This window comes from Hyaena hyaena, unplaced genomic scaffold (genome assembly GCF_003009895.1).
Source record: "Hyaena hyaena isolate Hyena2069 unplaced genomic scaffold, ASM300989v1 scaffold_1193, whole genome shotgun sequence".
Classification (NCBI taxonomy): domain Eukaryota; kingdom Metazoa; phylum Chordata; class Mammalia; order Carnivora; family Hyaenidae; genus Hyaena; species Hyaena hyaena.
The window spans coordinates 325,925-338,694 of NW_024081829.1; the positions used below are offsets into that span (position 1 = coordinate 325,925).

The 12,770-nt window shown below is 39.1% G+C and overlaps 1 protein-coding gene across 3 annotated transcripts in view; it reads right to left on the reverse strand.

Annotated features, from left to right (window-relative positions):
* Positions 1–12,770, reverse strand: part of SLCO5A1 (solute carrier organic anion transporter family member 5A1) — a 90,005-nt gene that overhangs the window by 15,188 nt on the left and 62,047 nt on the right. For all 3 annotated transcript variants that reach the window (XR_005526615.1, XM_039222844.1, XM_039222843.1), the window contains one exon: positions 2,042–2,201. Coding sequence is in view for 2 of the 3 variants with exons in the window: in XM_039222844.1 (XP_039078775.1) it covers positions 2,042–2,201 (160 nt within the window). In the remaining variant the exon portion in view is untranslated. The remainder of the gene's footprint in view (positions 1–2,041; positions 2,202–12,770) is intronic.

Genomic DNA, 12,770 nt, shown 5'->3' on the forward strand with positions numbered 1-12,770 from the left:
TACGGGATAACAAAGATTGACTGTAAGGCAACAAAAGCATAGGCAGATTAAGACAAAGTTAAAAGCTTTACAGTAACTCCCATATTTAAATATGCATCATTTTTAATTGAAAATACATCCTCGTTGGGGTGCCTGGCGGGGGCTCAGTAGGTTTAGCGTCCGACTTCGGCTCAGGTCATGATCTCATGGTTCATGGGTCAGAGCCCTGCCTTGGGCTCTGTGCTGACAGCTCAGAGCCTAGAGCCTGCTTCAGATTCTGTGTCTCCCTCTCTCTCTGACCCTCCCCTGCTCATGCTCTGTCTCTCAAAAATAAGTAAACATTAAAAAATGAAGAATGAAAATACATCCTCATTACTAATAACAAATATCCAAAGTGTGCATCTAACAATATCTGCTGATGAAACTTTTTAACCTAAACTTTTATTAGGAGCTTTCAACACTCCATTCCATATGCTCATTCGGGTCACAATTATGTGCTGCTTCAACTGCTGTTTAAATCTTGGGCTCTCTGATTACAGAAGCCCTTCAAACACATGAACCAAGCCTTAAGTTTCTTTGTGCCCACCAGAGCACATAACATAAGCCAGAACACAAGATAGGACCCAAAGTAAAATATTTGTTACATAAAGGCAGAGAATTCATGATGCAATTGTGATGACTTTGGCGCCAGTAGCAGTGAACATACCACTGGCTGTTTCGTTTGAAACAAGCTAATTCAAGGAACTAAAAAGCCATTTCAAATAGGAGCACCTGAGTGGCTCAGTGGTTAAGCATCCAACTGCGGCTCAGGTCGTGATCTCACAGTGTGTGAGTTTGAGCCCCGCGTCGGGCTCTGTGCTGGCAGCTCAGAGCCTGGAGCCTGCTTTGGATTCTGTGTCTACCTCTCTCTCTGATCCTCCCCAGCTCACATTCTGTCTGTCTGTCTCTCTCTCTCTCAAAAATAAATAAACATTAGAAAAACTTTTTAAAAAGCCATTTCAAATAAAAACAGCCAATTAATCTTTCTGCCTATTGTCTTGTTTTCACTGAACAGACATCAACTGAACTCACTATCATTGTGACCTCTCAGTCACTTAGAGAAGCAGTAGCAACAAATATGAGGATGGGGTGCCACTTGGCCCTCTGTGCTCTGGGGACTGCTGGCCTCTTTTTAGGAATGAGGACTGTAAATTAGAGGATTCACTCATTCATTCACTCCCAGGACTTATCCACCAAAAACACATCTCATTGTCTCTTTCAACTTGGCTACACACTGGGGCTCACCAATTATATAGTGGGGAGCCAGCCACAGGATTTCTGAATTTATCAATCTAGCATAAAACCCCAAAATCAAATATGACGATCCCAAAACATACAGTCAATAGTATAATCCCTTAACACCTTTGCAGTACAGGCAAATGCACCTTAACCTTTTTACTTAAAGCAGCCTCCTACAATCCGTTCTTAAGCAAAGAATGAAACCAGGCTCAGTAAGGAACTGAGTAGAATATGAAAACCTCCCACAGTATTACAGCCTATTTATAATTCACGGGGAAGCAAATTCTCAAAATAGCCTATTCTTGAACTGACAGAAATATCTTTACTCTGAAAGTTAAAAAAAAAAAAAAGTTTGAACTGATTGTCTATGAAAAATCCATCACCCATCTTCACAGACTTTGATCAGGGAAGGTGATCTCCAATCCTCTTCTATGGGCACCAAATGCAGTCATCTTGACCTTCAAATGCATCGCAAGGGCCCTGAGTGAGTAATGAACGGGAAGCCCAGCTTTCACCCTTATCATGTTTCACTGAGTTGGCACAGAATGTAAAGTGGGAGAGGGATGGTGTGGAACCAAGGCACTACACCCACGTGTTTCAGTCGTCCTTGGGAAAAAATGATAGCGTTGCATAATTTTTGTTCCTCTGGGTTTTTGTCAGGAGGTATTTTGGAGGTTATTCGAAGTTTCTTGAAAAGAGGGACTAAAGCCACGTGTTAGCATATGAATCCTTGTCACAGGATGTTAGATCACCAATAGTACAGGAACTTGTGAAATATACTCACCCCAGTGCTAAGATTACCGCTGTTAACACAGCCAGCCAGACAAGGGTTAAAGTATGTAATTCCATCTGATCCACACACTGGCTCATACTCGTGTATTTTACAACCACAATTAACATTGCAGCTTCCTGTCAGGTTCCTGTGAGGCATGGTGAGAGAAGGTCTAGAGAGAAAAAGCAGGTCATGAGCCACATTTACTAAAATGAAACTATAAAGAAAGTTCTCGACGTTAAGTAATCTGTCCATTTTAGAGAAGCTAGTTCCATTAAATCAAAGCTATGGTACTGGAAAGTGGCCACCCTCGATAATTATTATGACTTTTAAACAAAGCATGAAGAAAAATGTTTCCATCTTCTGGGGCTGTAAATTCAATATCTTTGTAGCAAATTATTTATCCTGCCTCAATTTGATCTTCCGTCTTGGATCTTGGTGCTACAGATCTGGGCTCAGCAGTTTCAACCCTTGTTTAACTACTCGCTTACTGAAGACTCTAAGTTCTACTTTTTAACAAATTCAGGCCTCAGTTTTGTTAACTCTGTGCTAGATAAGTAACATCACTAGGAGGGCACAAACATAAAATGCATCTATTGGGGTTGTCGAAGCAGAGTGCTTTGACCAAAAACTTTAATCGTCTGGAATAAATTACCAAAGACATGGGACTCTAGAAAATGAATCGGAAGTGATTTATTTCCAAAGAAGGTCAGGAATCCTATCACTGGTTTGATTCAAACAGCAAAGGAGAATGATTCAGTCCTTCCTTCAGGATGCCCACATGTGGATTCACAGTCAATGTGGTGGGGTTTGTTTTCTCATAAGACTATGCTGTCTGATTCAAAAAATGATATAAATATGAAAAAGCTCTAATACAATCAATTCAGTCAACAGACATAAAAAAGAAAAAAAAAGGCAAGTAAGGATATAGGACTGGGGAGAGACGTGGAAGGAAATACTGTGGAAGAACAGAGGCAGGCAAGTACCCAGGAGGGGCTCATGGAAGAATGAAAGAGGTTCTGTAGTGCTTATACTCAATAACCTCTTTCCTTGGTTTCTCTGTGGCCAATTTTTAAAATTATTTATTTATTTATTTTGAAGGGGGAGGGGCAGTGAGAGAGAATCCCATGCAGGGCTCTATCTCGTGACCCAAAATCATGACATGAACTGATATCAAGAGTCGGATGCTTAACCGACTGAGCCACCCAAGGCATCCTGTGACCACCATTTTTTGTCACTGATGAAATACTGTTCCTAAAGCCACGTGTGTTAGAAACAGCAGATCTATCTTTCATCCATCCATCTTTTCATCATCCATACATTCAACCAAAGTTTGGAATGTCTGTTAAATGCTAGAACTTATCTTTAATGCCTACATTGACTATCCACCTCTCCAGCAGCATAGCCCATGCCAACTATATGTGTTAATCTATAAACATAAGGCATTATTTGCTCAAAGGGCTCTTTCCTGTGTCCTCTTTCACATTTTGATAACTGAGTCCTCAAATTTTAATAGAAGGAACAAAATCCATGGCAGTATTTAAACCATATCAAGAAAGTCTTCTAAAGAGGCAAAAGTAATATAAAGTCTGTTCTTCATTTATGTGATTCCACAGAAGAAATCTGGTCATAAGACTCTGATAATTAGGCCCACAAGCTCTTGGATTCCTATCATTTTGTTGTATATTTTAGGAAATGCAATTCTAGACCAGTAATGCTCCACACGGGCAATTTTGTTTCCTCAGCGATATTTTTGTTTGTCACAACTAAGGGAGTGCTACTGGCATCTACTGTCTAGAGGCCAGGGAAGCTTCTAAACATCCTACAACACACAGAACAACAGCCCCTCCACATACACACATGAACAAATTAAACTGCCCAAGTCTTAATAGTCCTGAGGGTGAAGGTGAGAGAGCCGCTTCTAGACCTACTACTACATTCCACAGATGACGAAATGGAGGTCCAGGGAGGTCAAATGATTCACTGTACTGCTAATCAGTGCCATTTTAACTGGCACCATATGAAAACTGTTGTGTATATTACTATTCTCTTCACTAGTTCTTCAAGAGCGAGATGGCAAGCCATGACCAAGTAAAAGGGTTTTTATATGTTTGCATGCTTAGTCACTAAAAATGACAGTCTTCAAATCCATACAGTATAGTTATTACTATTGTTATTTAGAAGTCACAAGGAATTTTTTATTAACGTCATGATTCATATCCGTTTATGAGTACCACAGATTCTAAGCACCTCTCTCTTACAGATATGTCCACTCAAGAGAAAAGAATCTAGGGGTGCCTTGGTGGCCCAGTTAGTTAAGCATCCAACTGTTGATTTTAGCTTAGGTCATGATCTCATGGTTTGTGAATTCCAGCCCTGCATCAGGCTCCATGCTGGATGTGGAGCCCACTTAAGATTCTCTCTCTCCCTCTCCCTCTGCACCTTCCTCTCACCCAAAAACTAAAAAAAGACAGAGAGAGAGAGAGAGAGAGAGAGAGAGAGAATATAATATCTAGAGAGAATGTAAACAGATTTTCAAAACCCACTGATGACAGGAAGCAAAAGCTTTCCTGAGTTCCAGAAACAGAGGCACATTCCTAGGTCACCGTTGAATATGTTTGCTTTTCTCATGAGAACATAGTGTCTGAAACAAAGAAATGAAACAGGAAAGCTCTAAGAAAATGAAGACAGGCAACAAATATAAATAGCAGTGAAAAGAAGTGGGCATTTGCAAAAAAGTCATTAAGGGAAAAGGCAATAAGCGGCACAAAAAAAGGAAAGATACCAACATGGTTCATGTTTTACGTTGCACTGATTTTAAAAAATAAAATAAAACAAATTTTAGGAATAATAATGTCTTGTTTGACTATCACTCACCTTTCAGAAAACAGGCTGGATTGTAATCATGGTATAAGAGTCTAAACCTGAATAGCACGATGTGCCACTCACTTGCCTGCAGTGAGCCCATTGTGGGAGCACTAAAGCCACAAGGCTGAAGTGCACCACACTTACACCATGCAAAGCGACTGCACACCACCCTTGTAATAAGCTAAAGCGTTTCTGACAGGTTAGCTTTGCAGATAAGAGGCTCTGCTAGCTCTGAGTCAATGTAAGGGTTAATTTCAAGTGAACAAAAAGGCCTCATGAACAAACGGACTAACAAATAACCGTACAGTCCAAGCTGCAACCTTGAGAGTCACACAGGATATCTTACTGTAAAAATGGCAGAATTCTAGAACTAGAGAGATGAGAGCAGTCTTTGAGATTAGCTAGTATAATTTGCTGATTTTAAAAAATAAGAAATTCTTCTATGAAAAGTACAATGATATGTCACATAATCACTGAGGCTTCAAGAAAACCTGCCACAGGGAGACCAAATGGACAAAAAAGGGAAAAAGAACAGGTTTGCTGCCCAATTTTTTTTAAGTCAATTGCTTAAGGACCAATATTTATTTAAAGTAATATACAATAATAAAACAGATTATGATTTAACATAAGTAATCATGTTCACCATGGGGCCATCACAGCTGGGTAAGAACACAGGTGTCCTCAACTCTCTCTCTCTCTCTCTCTCTCTCTCTCTCTCTCTCTCCTCTCTCTCTCTCTCTCTCTCTCACTCTCACACACACACACACACACACATACACACACACCACAGTATGTCATATCATACCACTCCAAGACCTAGGAATACTTGGACTTCCCCACCTGACATATTTCTACAGGTGTCCATAAATCAAAGAGGAGCCCCCCAACCATCCTCTGCCTCCTCTTAAGTGTCTCTCTTTTAAGAATTACGAAAAGTGGGAATCCATGCATTTTATGCCCAAGTCACATGGATTAAAAGAATATGATTAACACAGCAAATACCTTAAGATACCAATCACCTAGAAAAAACTGGTATGTCTCTCATAATATCTTTATCAATTTATCTCAACATTCAGGAAGACTTCAATTAGAATGTTTTTTTTTTAAATTTATTCCTCTTAAATTCTTGGCTTCATATTAAAATGCTTCCCTGGCTATACAGAGCTATGCAACTTCAGGGTTATAGTGATTATTATTATCATCATAATCATTGTTATTATTTGAAACATTTACAGAGCCTCATTTTTACTCCAGGAATTGTGTACTGAGATCTTTATATAAGTTACCTCATTTATTCCTCACAAGAATCAAAGATGGATTTAAACCGGGTTATGTCCATGTCTGTGGTGTACACCCTGAAACCCCTAAACTTGTGGGGCAGCTTTGCATAACTGTCCGTATTCTCACCTGCTCTAGCACAAGTCTTTTGGGTGCCTCATCCTGCTTCCTTCCTCTTCATCTCATACAGCTTTTTTGCCACTTAGCTTCGACTGTGACTGCGCACTGGAGTCAGAAAGAGCAGGCTCAATCCCATACTTGCAGTTCACAAGTGCTGTGAACCAATCTAAGGGGAGTTCACACCTGTGAAATAATATCTCTATCCCATGGCTGTTGAGAGGACTAGGTGAGCAAATGTACAGCCAGTGTCCAGCACTGCTCCTCGAACACAATGGGCACTAAGGTACTGGTGTGCTGTCTTTACACGTGAAAGAAGTATGAACTAAAGTAATACAAGCACAAGCACAAAAGGCCCTTCAATGACTTTTTACTTTTCAAAAAGGAGTAAGTCATTTTCTAAGTTACTCCTACAGATATTTCTGGAAAAAGAACCAAAGTGGGATCTAGTTTCAGGCCTACCATTTTGTAGCTGTATGACCTGGGGCCAAATCTAAGTCTATGGCTATTAATTCCCCTCTTGCCTGTATGAGGAGAGCAAGTGTAATCAAGGAATCATATATTACATAATAAAGCTAATAGAACAGGTTTCCTAGAGGACTATATTCATGAAAGCTATAACTACTATTTCCAATAATTATTTTTATTGTTAAAGTTTCCTTTAGCTTTGTAGGAAATAAATTCATACCAGTTATAACTTGAAGTTTACATATAATGACTTCCAACTTACACAAGCCTTCTCTTTATTAGAGAATTAAAAGAAATTAAATTTCTTTTTTTTTTAGTAAACTCTACCCCCAACGTGGGACTCAAACTCATAACCCCAAGATCAAGAGTCACATGATCCACCAACTGAGCCAGCCAAGCACTAAACCATCTTTTTAAATCCAGAATCACTTTTTAGGATTTTTTATTGAAATATATACAATAATACAATGTTATATTAGTTTCAGGTGTACAATATAGTGACTTGACAACTTTATACATATTCAGTGCTCACCATGATAAGTGTAATCTCACCATCTGTCACCATACAACGTTGTAACAATATCACTGACTATATTCCTTATGCTGTATTTTTCATCTCCACACTTACTTAATTTATAGCTGGAAGTTTGTACCTCTTAGTCTCCTTCGCCTATTTTGTATAAAATGATGTGTCCCTTATACAGTTTTTGAAACATGTTTATTATTAAAGTAACACTCTTTGTACAAAATCTGGAAAACACAAAAGGACTGAAAAATTAAACTCCCATGTGATGCTATCACCCAGAAATATCTGCTGTATTATGTTTTTAGTATATCACTTTCTGTTTTTTTCAATATGCATTATACATTAACATTAATAACATATTGTTACCAAGATTTTGTATAGTTCTATTTTTCCCACTAGCATTAAATGATGAACATTTCTTATTGACTATGTTAGTATGACATTATAAAATGGTAAATTTGGTCCCGAGTTTAATAATATTCAGAGGTGTTTTTGAAAAGCTTATTGTATTTAAACAGGTATTTCATAGTTTTATAGATTTCATGTTTTTTGTTTAGATCTCTGTTACAAAATTTAAAATTCATTGGAAGGAAAACTTGCTCATATTTTATATCTCCTTGGTACTCTCAAAACGAAGTTAAGCAAATTTTGTTTATGTCTCCCAAACAGAGCCAAGAATAGATCGAGTCTATTCATTTCTAGCTAGAAATGAATTGTCAGCCTATTAATTAAAGTAGCTAGGATAATCCAGAGACACACATACCTAAGATCTTTTAAGCAAATTATTTGTCCTCTACTCTTCAGGAAATTCTCTTAAAATTATTAATGTCTATAATAAGTAAAAGATCTTGAATGTCACCAAAAGATTTAAACAATGGGAGAAAACGTCAATAGGTTAAGCTGGCTGTGAGACACAGATGAGGAGTTGAATGGTCTCATTAGAGAATTTAGAAGGGATGTGGCCAGAAATGCTAGTCAGCTGGAGGGTGGAAGTAGAGTATCAAATACACCATGCGGCAGGGGCGGAAGTGGTGACAAGAGAATGACATGCATTTGGGGAAAGCTGCAGCAAAGGTCTGAATTAGCAGGCTGTATTCAATTTCCATAGTTTTAGTGCTTTGAGTCCATAACACTATACTGAGAGAGGTAACCTCAGGGAAAATTCCTAACCTCTGAGATTTTGGACTTGGCTGAACGTGGTGAATCACTGCATCCAACAGTCACTGCTGAACATAGAAAACTGAGGAAATGATTCCTCCTCACAGCTCAAGAAATCACTCCTGGAAAAGTTCTGGCCCAGTAATTCAAGTCACAAAACCAGAGGATGATATAATAGATCTCAGTTTTAAGTTCAAAGAGATGACACTTGATAAATGAAAGATAATAAAGCTAGCATTATGAAATGATTTATCAAGACCCAGTACTATTGAACAATTCTGTTCATAGGAATCAGATCTAACCCCTTTTTAAAAATTACTTGAAGAAATGGTAAAGAGGAAAGAACTCACATTGTGCAGTGTGTTTATATAAAGTGTTATTTAAGCCACAGTGTTCACAGTAAATCCTGACTCTTATGCCAGCGAGAGAGGATTACAGCATACCTGTGTGAAATACAGACACAGAGGGGGAAACAAAACACATTTCCTAATTAAAACTGCAGTGAAATAGTGGGTGCTGGGAATGTAATTACTTGAGTTGGAAATGGGCCAGGATATTCAGCTAGAGCGTCTAGCATCTTTCATAATGAAAAATCATCAAATTCTCAAATCTGAATTTTTTAAATTTAGTGGCTGGAACACTTAACATGAGATCTAGTCTCTTACCAAATGTTAAGTGCACTATACAGTATAGTTGCCTATAGGTAGCATGCTATACAGCAGACCTTGATTGACTGAAACTTGATGTCCATTGACTGGTAACTCCCCATTTCCCACTTCCTCAAGCTACCATCCCACCTTTGATTCTATGAATTTAACTATTTTAGCTAGCTCCTATAAATGGAATCATTCAGTATTTGTCATTCTGTAACTGGCCTATTTCACTTAGCCTGATGTCTTCAGGGTTCATTGCACCTTGCAAAAGTTCTTGCTTGCTTAAGGCTGAATAGTGTCCCATTGTATGTATATGCCACATTCTCTTTATCCATTCATCTGTTGTTGGACACTTAAGTTGTTTCTACATCTTGGCTATAAATCTGAACTTTCTAGGGGAACCACTAGTAACAAGTCAGGTTCATTCGGCAAAAAGACTGACTCAATTTTGGCCCAACAGGAAAAGTTCATGTTTCTAAACATCCCAACCCCATAGTAGGCATGTAGGTGCCCCTTGAGCATTTGATACTAATTCAAAGATGGATCAGTCATTAAGTCTTTTAATGTCAAAAGATTCACCCTGCTGGTGAACCTGGAGCTTCTCTTACAAGATTTAATAAATGAAGGTGGCTTATATGTTGTGCTTGCTTCTTTGTGCTTTTTTTCTTCTTTCAGAACATTTTAATAATTAAAGCATTGCATTCAGAATCAGAGAAACCTGGGTTCAGACTTTAGTTCTAACATTTTCTGTGTGACTGAGCAAGTTGTTCAATCTTTCTGAGCTTCTTTCTTGGATTTCAAATGAGAAAAAATATCATTAAATAGTTGTTTATCAATTGCTTCTCCTTCTATAATTCTAAGAGGTTGGTACTGTTACTAGCCCATCTTTTTTTTTTTTTTTAATATTGTTATTTATTTCTAGGAGAGAGAGAGAGACAGCATGAGCAGGGGAGGGTCAGAGAGAGAGGGAGACACAGACTCTGAAATAGGCTCCAGGCTCTGAGCTGGCAGTCAGCACAGAGCCCGACGCGGGGCTCGAACCCACGAACTACGAGATCATGACCTAAGCGAAAGTCAGACGCTTAACCGACTAACCCACCCAGGCGCCCCTGTTACTAGCCCATCTAATGCACAGAGAGGTTAAGGAATTTGCAAAGTATTTTTTCAATCCTCACAGCAATGCAGCAACATAGTATCTATCAGTATCTTCACCTTAAAGATGTGGAAACCAAACACAGAAAGGTCAAATGATTGCTCCACAGTCACATGGCTAGTATATGACAAGGTCAGAGTGAAAATCTAGACTGGTTGACTAGAGAGACTGAGCAAAAGCAGGTATAGAACACAGCATTATGACTGTAACCCAGCTGTATCGAAAAATGAAGAAACAATGCACCAACAGAAACAGATACAATCTGTCTAGCTCTCTTAGTAAGGAGGTGGTGTGCAAATTTAGGAATTTGCCTATATGAAATACAAAATGTGAAGCAGCAACTGACTGCGGTGCTCAGAAAGAACACAAACTCTGAAATAGATAACCTGCAGTTCATTTGAGTCTACTCCTTATTAACTGAGGACTTTGAGCAAATCACTTCATCTGTAAGCCTGGTTTCTTTCATTAAAACATGTGGGTAATAATACACACAGCAGAGTGGCATTGCAAGCATTATATATAAGAGATATACATGAGCAAGTGCCAATCACCATACTTGAATCAAATAGACACTGAACCAAGATTCCTCTCTTCACTGTCACTCCCTTCATCTCTCTCTTATTTGGCTTTAAAGAAGGAAAAAAAAAAGATCCCAAATGCAAGCCTCAATATCACACAGAACAGCTTTTACTTAACAGGCCGACCCATACCAATAAGCAGGTTGCATACTGCACAAGAGCACCCAGCCAAAGGAGCAAGGAGAGGCTGAAATGTAGCCCACACCCTGCTCGGTGAAAGGACCCCCTTACTCTTCACCAAACATAACTGCTGCTCTTAAAGTGCCAAGCCTAGGGGCGCCTGGGTGGCTCAGTCAGTTAAGCATCCGACTTCAGCTCAGGTCATGATCTCGCCATCTGTGAGTTTGAGCCCCACATCGGGCTCTGTGCTGACACAAGCCCAGGACTGGGCTCTGTGCTGATAGCTCAGAGCCTGCAGCCAGCTTTGAATTCTGTGTTTACCTCTTTCTCTGCTCCTCTCCTGCCCATGTTCTCTCTCTCTCTTTCTCAAGAAAAAAAAAAAGTGCCATGCCTATGGAACGGCAACCCGCAAAAGTGTTTACAATAATTCAATTTTAGACTATCTTCCTAGAAGTATTTGGGAAGCCAGAGGAATTCTCCAAGGAAGCTGGGTTTTTATTTTGCTAATTTATGAACTTCGATGAAGTCAGGCTGCAAAACTGGAAAGAATGGAAACCTGAAGTAGCCTCCAGCATGCCTTATCAGGTTTTTCTCTGTTGAATACAATCAGATGAGAAGCATACCATAAATCATGGATTTAGATAATTAAGATGCTTATTTTCATCAAATTATTAAAAGGTCAGCATCAATAGATGAATAATATCCCTGCACAGAGGTAGATGCCAGACATTCATTCATCATGTAAAGAAGAAAGGGAGTTGCTTTGTATGATCTAGAAGAGAAAGGAGAAGAGAGAAGAAACTGACTTTTTTGGCCTATACTAATTGCTGGACTCTGTGCTAGGAATTACCAGAAAACTTCCCTAATACAGTCCTCAAAATCAAAACTACAACCATTTGCTTAAAATATTGGAATGCTTCGAACTGGAGGCTGAGGATGGAGGAAAGAGACACTGACTTTCCATTTTTTATCTTTCTGCAATATTTTAATTTTTCAACCACATATGTTTTATTTAATTACGTTTGTAACCAGATGTGGCTGGCATTATCACCAATTTTACCATGAGGAAACCAAAACTCAATATTAGCTAATTTTTTTTTCACAAGGTCACACACTTAGAAAATTGATGGCTCTGGTACTTTTCTTTGAAAATAATACCATCTTTGACAAAGGAGCTTGAGGGGAGAGGGGAAAGAAGGCCAAGAAGTTCTTTCTTGGGACCCCTGTTTTCTCACTAACACAGAATCTGGGATGTCCAACAAGAAAAACTAGATAAGAGTAAGACAAAATACTTGAAGATAAGAATTTTTAAAAATGCAACCATGCTGGGGCATAGGAAAGGAAGCTGAGTAGGGCCAAGGAAATGGATCGCTCAGCAAAGATGAGGCCCTGCTAAGATTGGAACTCATAAATTTGTAATGGGGCCAATCAGCACAATTATATAAGTTTTGCCCATAGTGCTGGGGAGTCCAGAGTCAGTTGACTCAGGATTGGCAAGACTGATGTGGTGCTAAGCAAGGGCTTTAAAGTCTTGAGGGGACTTGCAGTTTGAAAGCAAGTAAGACAGGGGGGTGCCTTCCTACCCCTTGCTGAGAATGCACTTAAAATTACAGTGAACAAAATGAAAAGGAATAATGCTAGCAAAGAGGAACGGAAAGAGTAACACCAAACCTCATGAAAACAACGAAGCAGATACCATGAGTTTATGTGATGAGCAGATAGCACCTTGGAGAAGAGCCAGCCTGCCCCAGAGACCCTCCATAAGGCTCCGCAAGGCTGTGTGCTCAAAGTTACCAGATGTGGCAGAAGCCCAAGGTGAGGA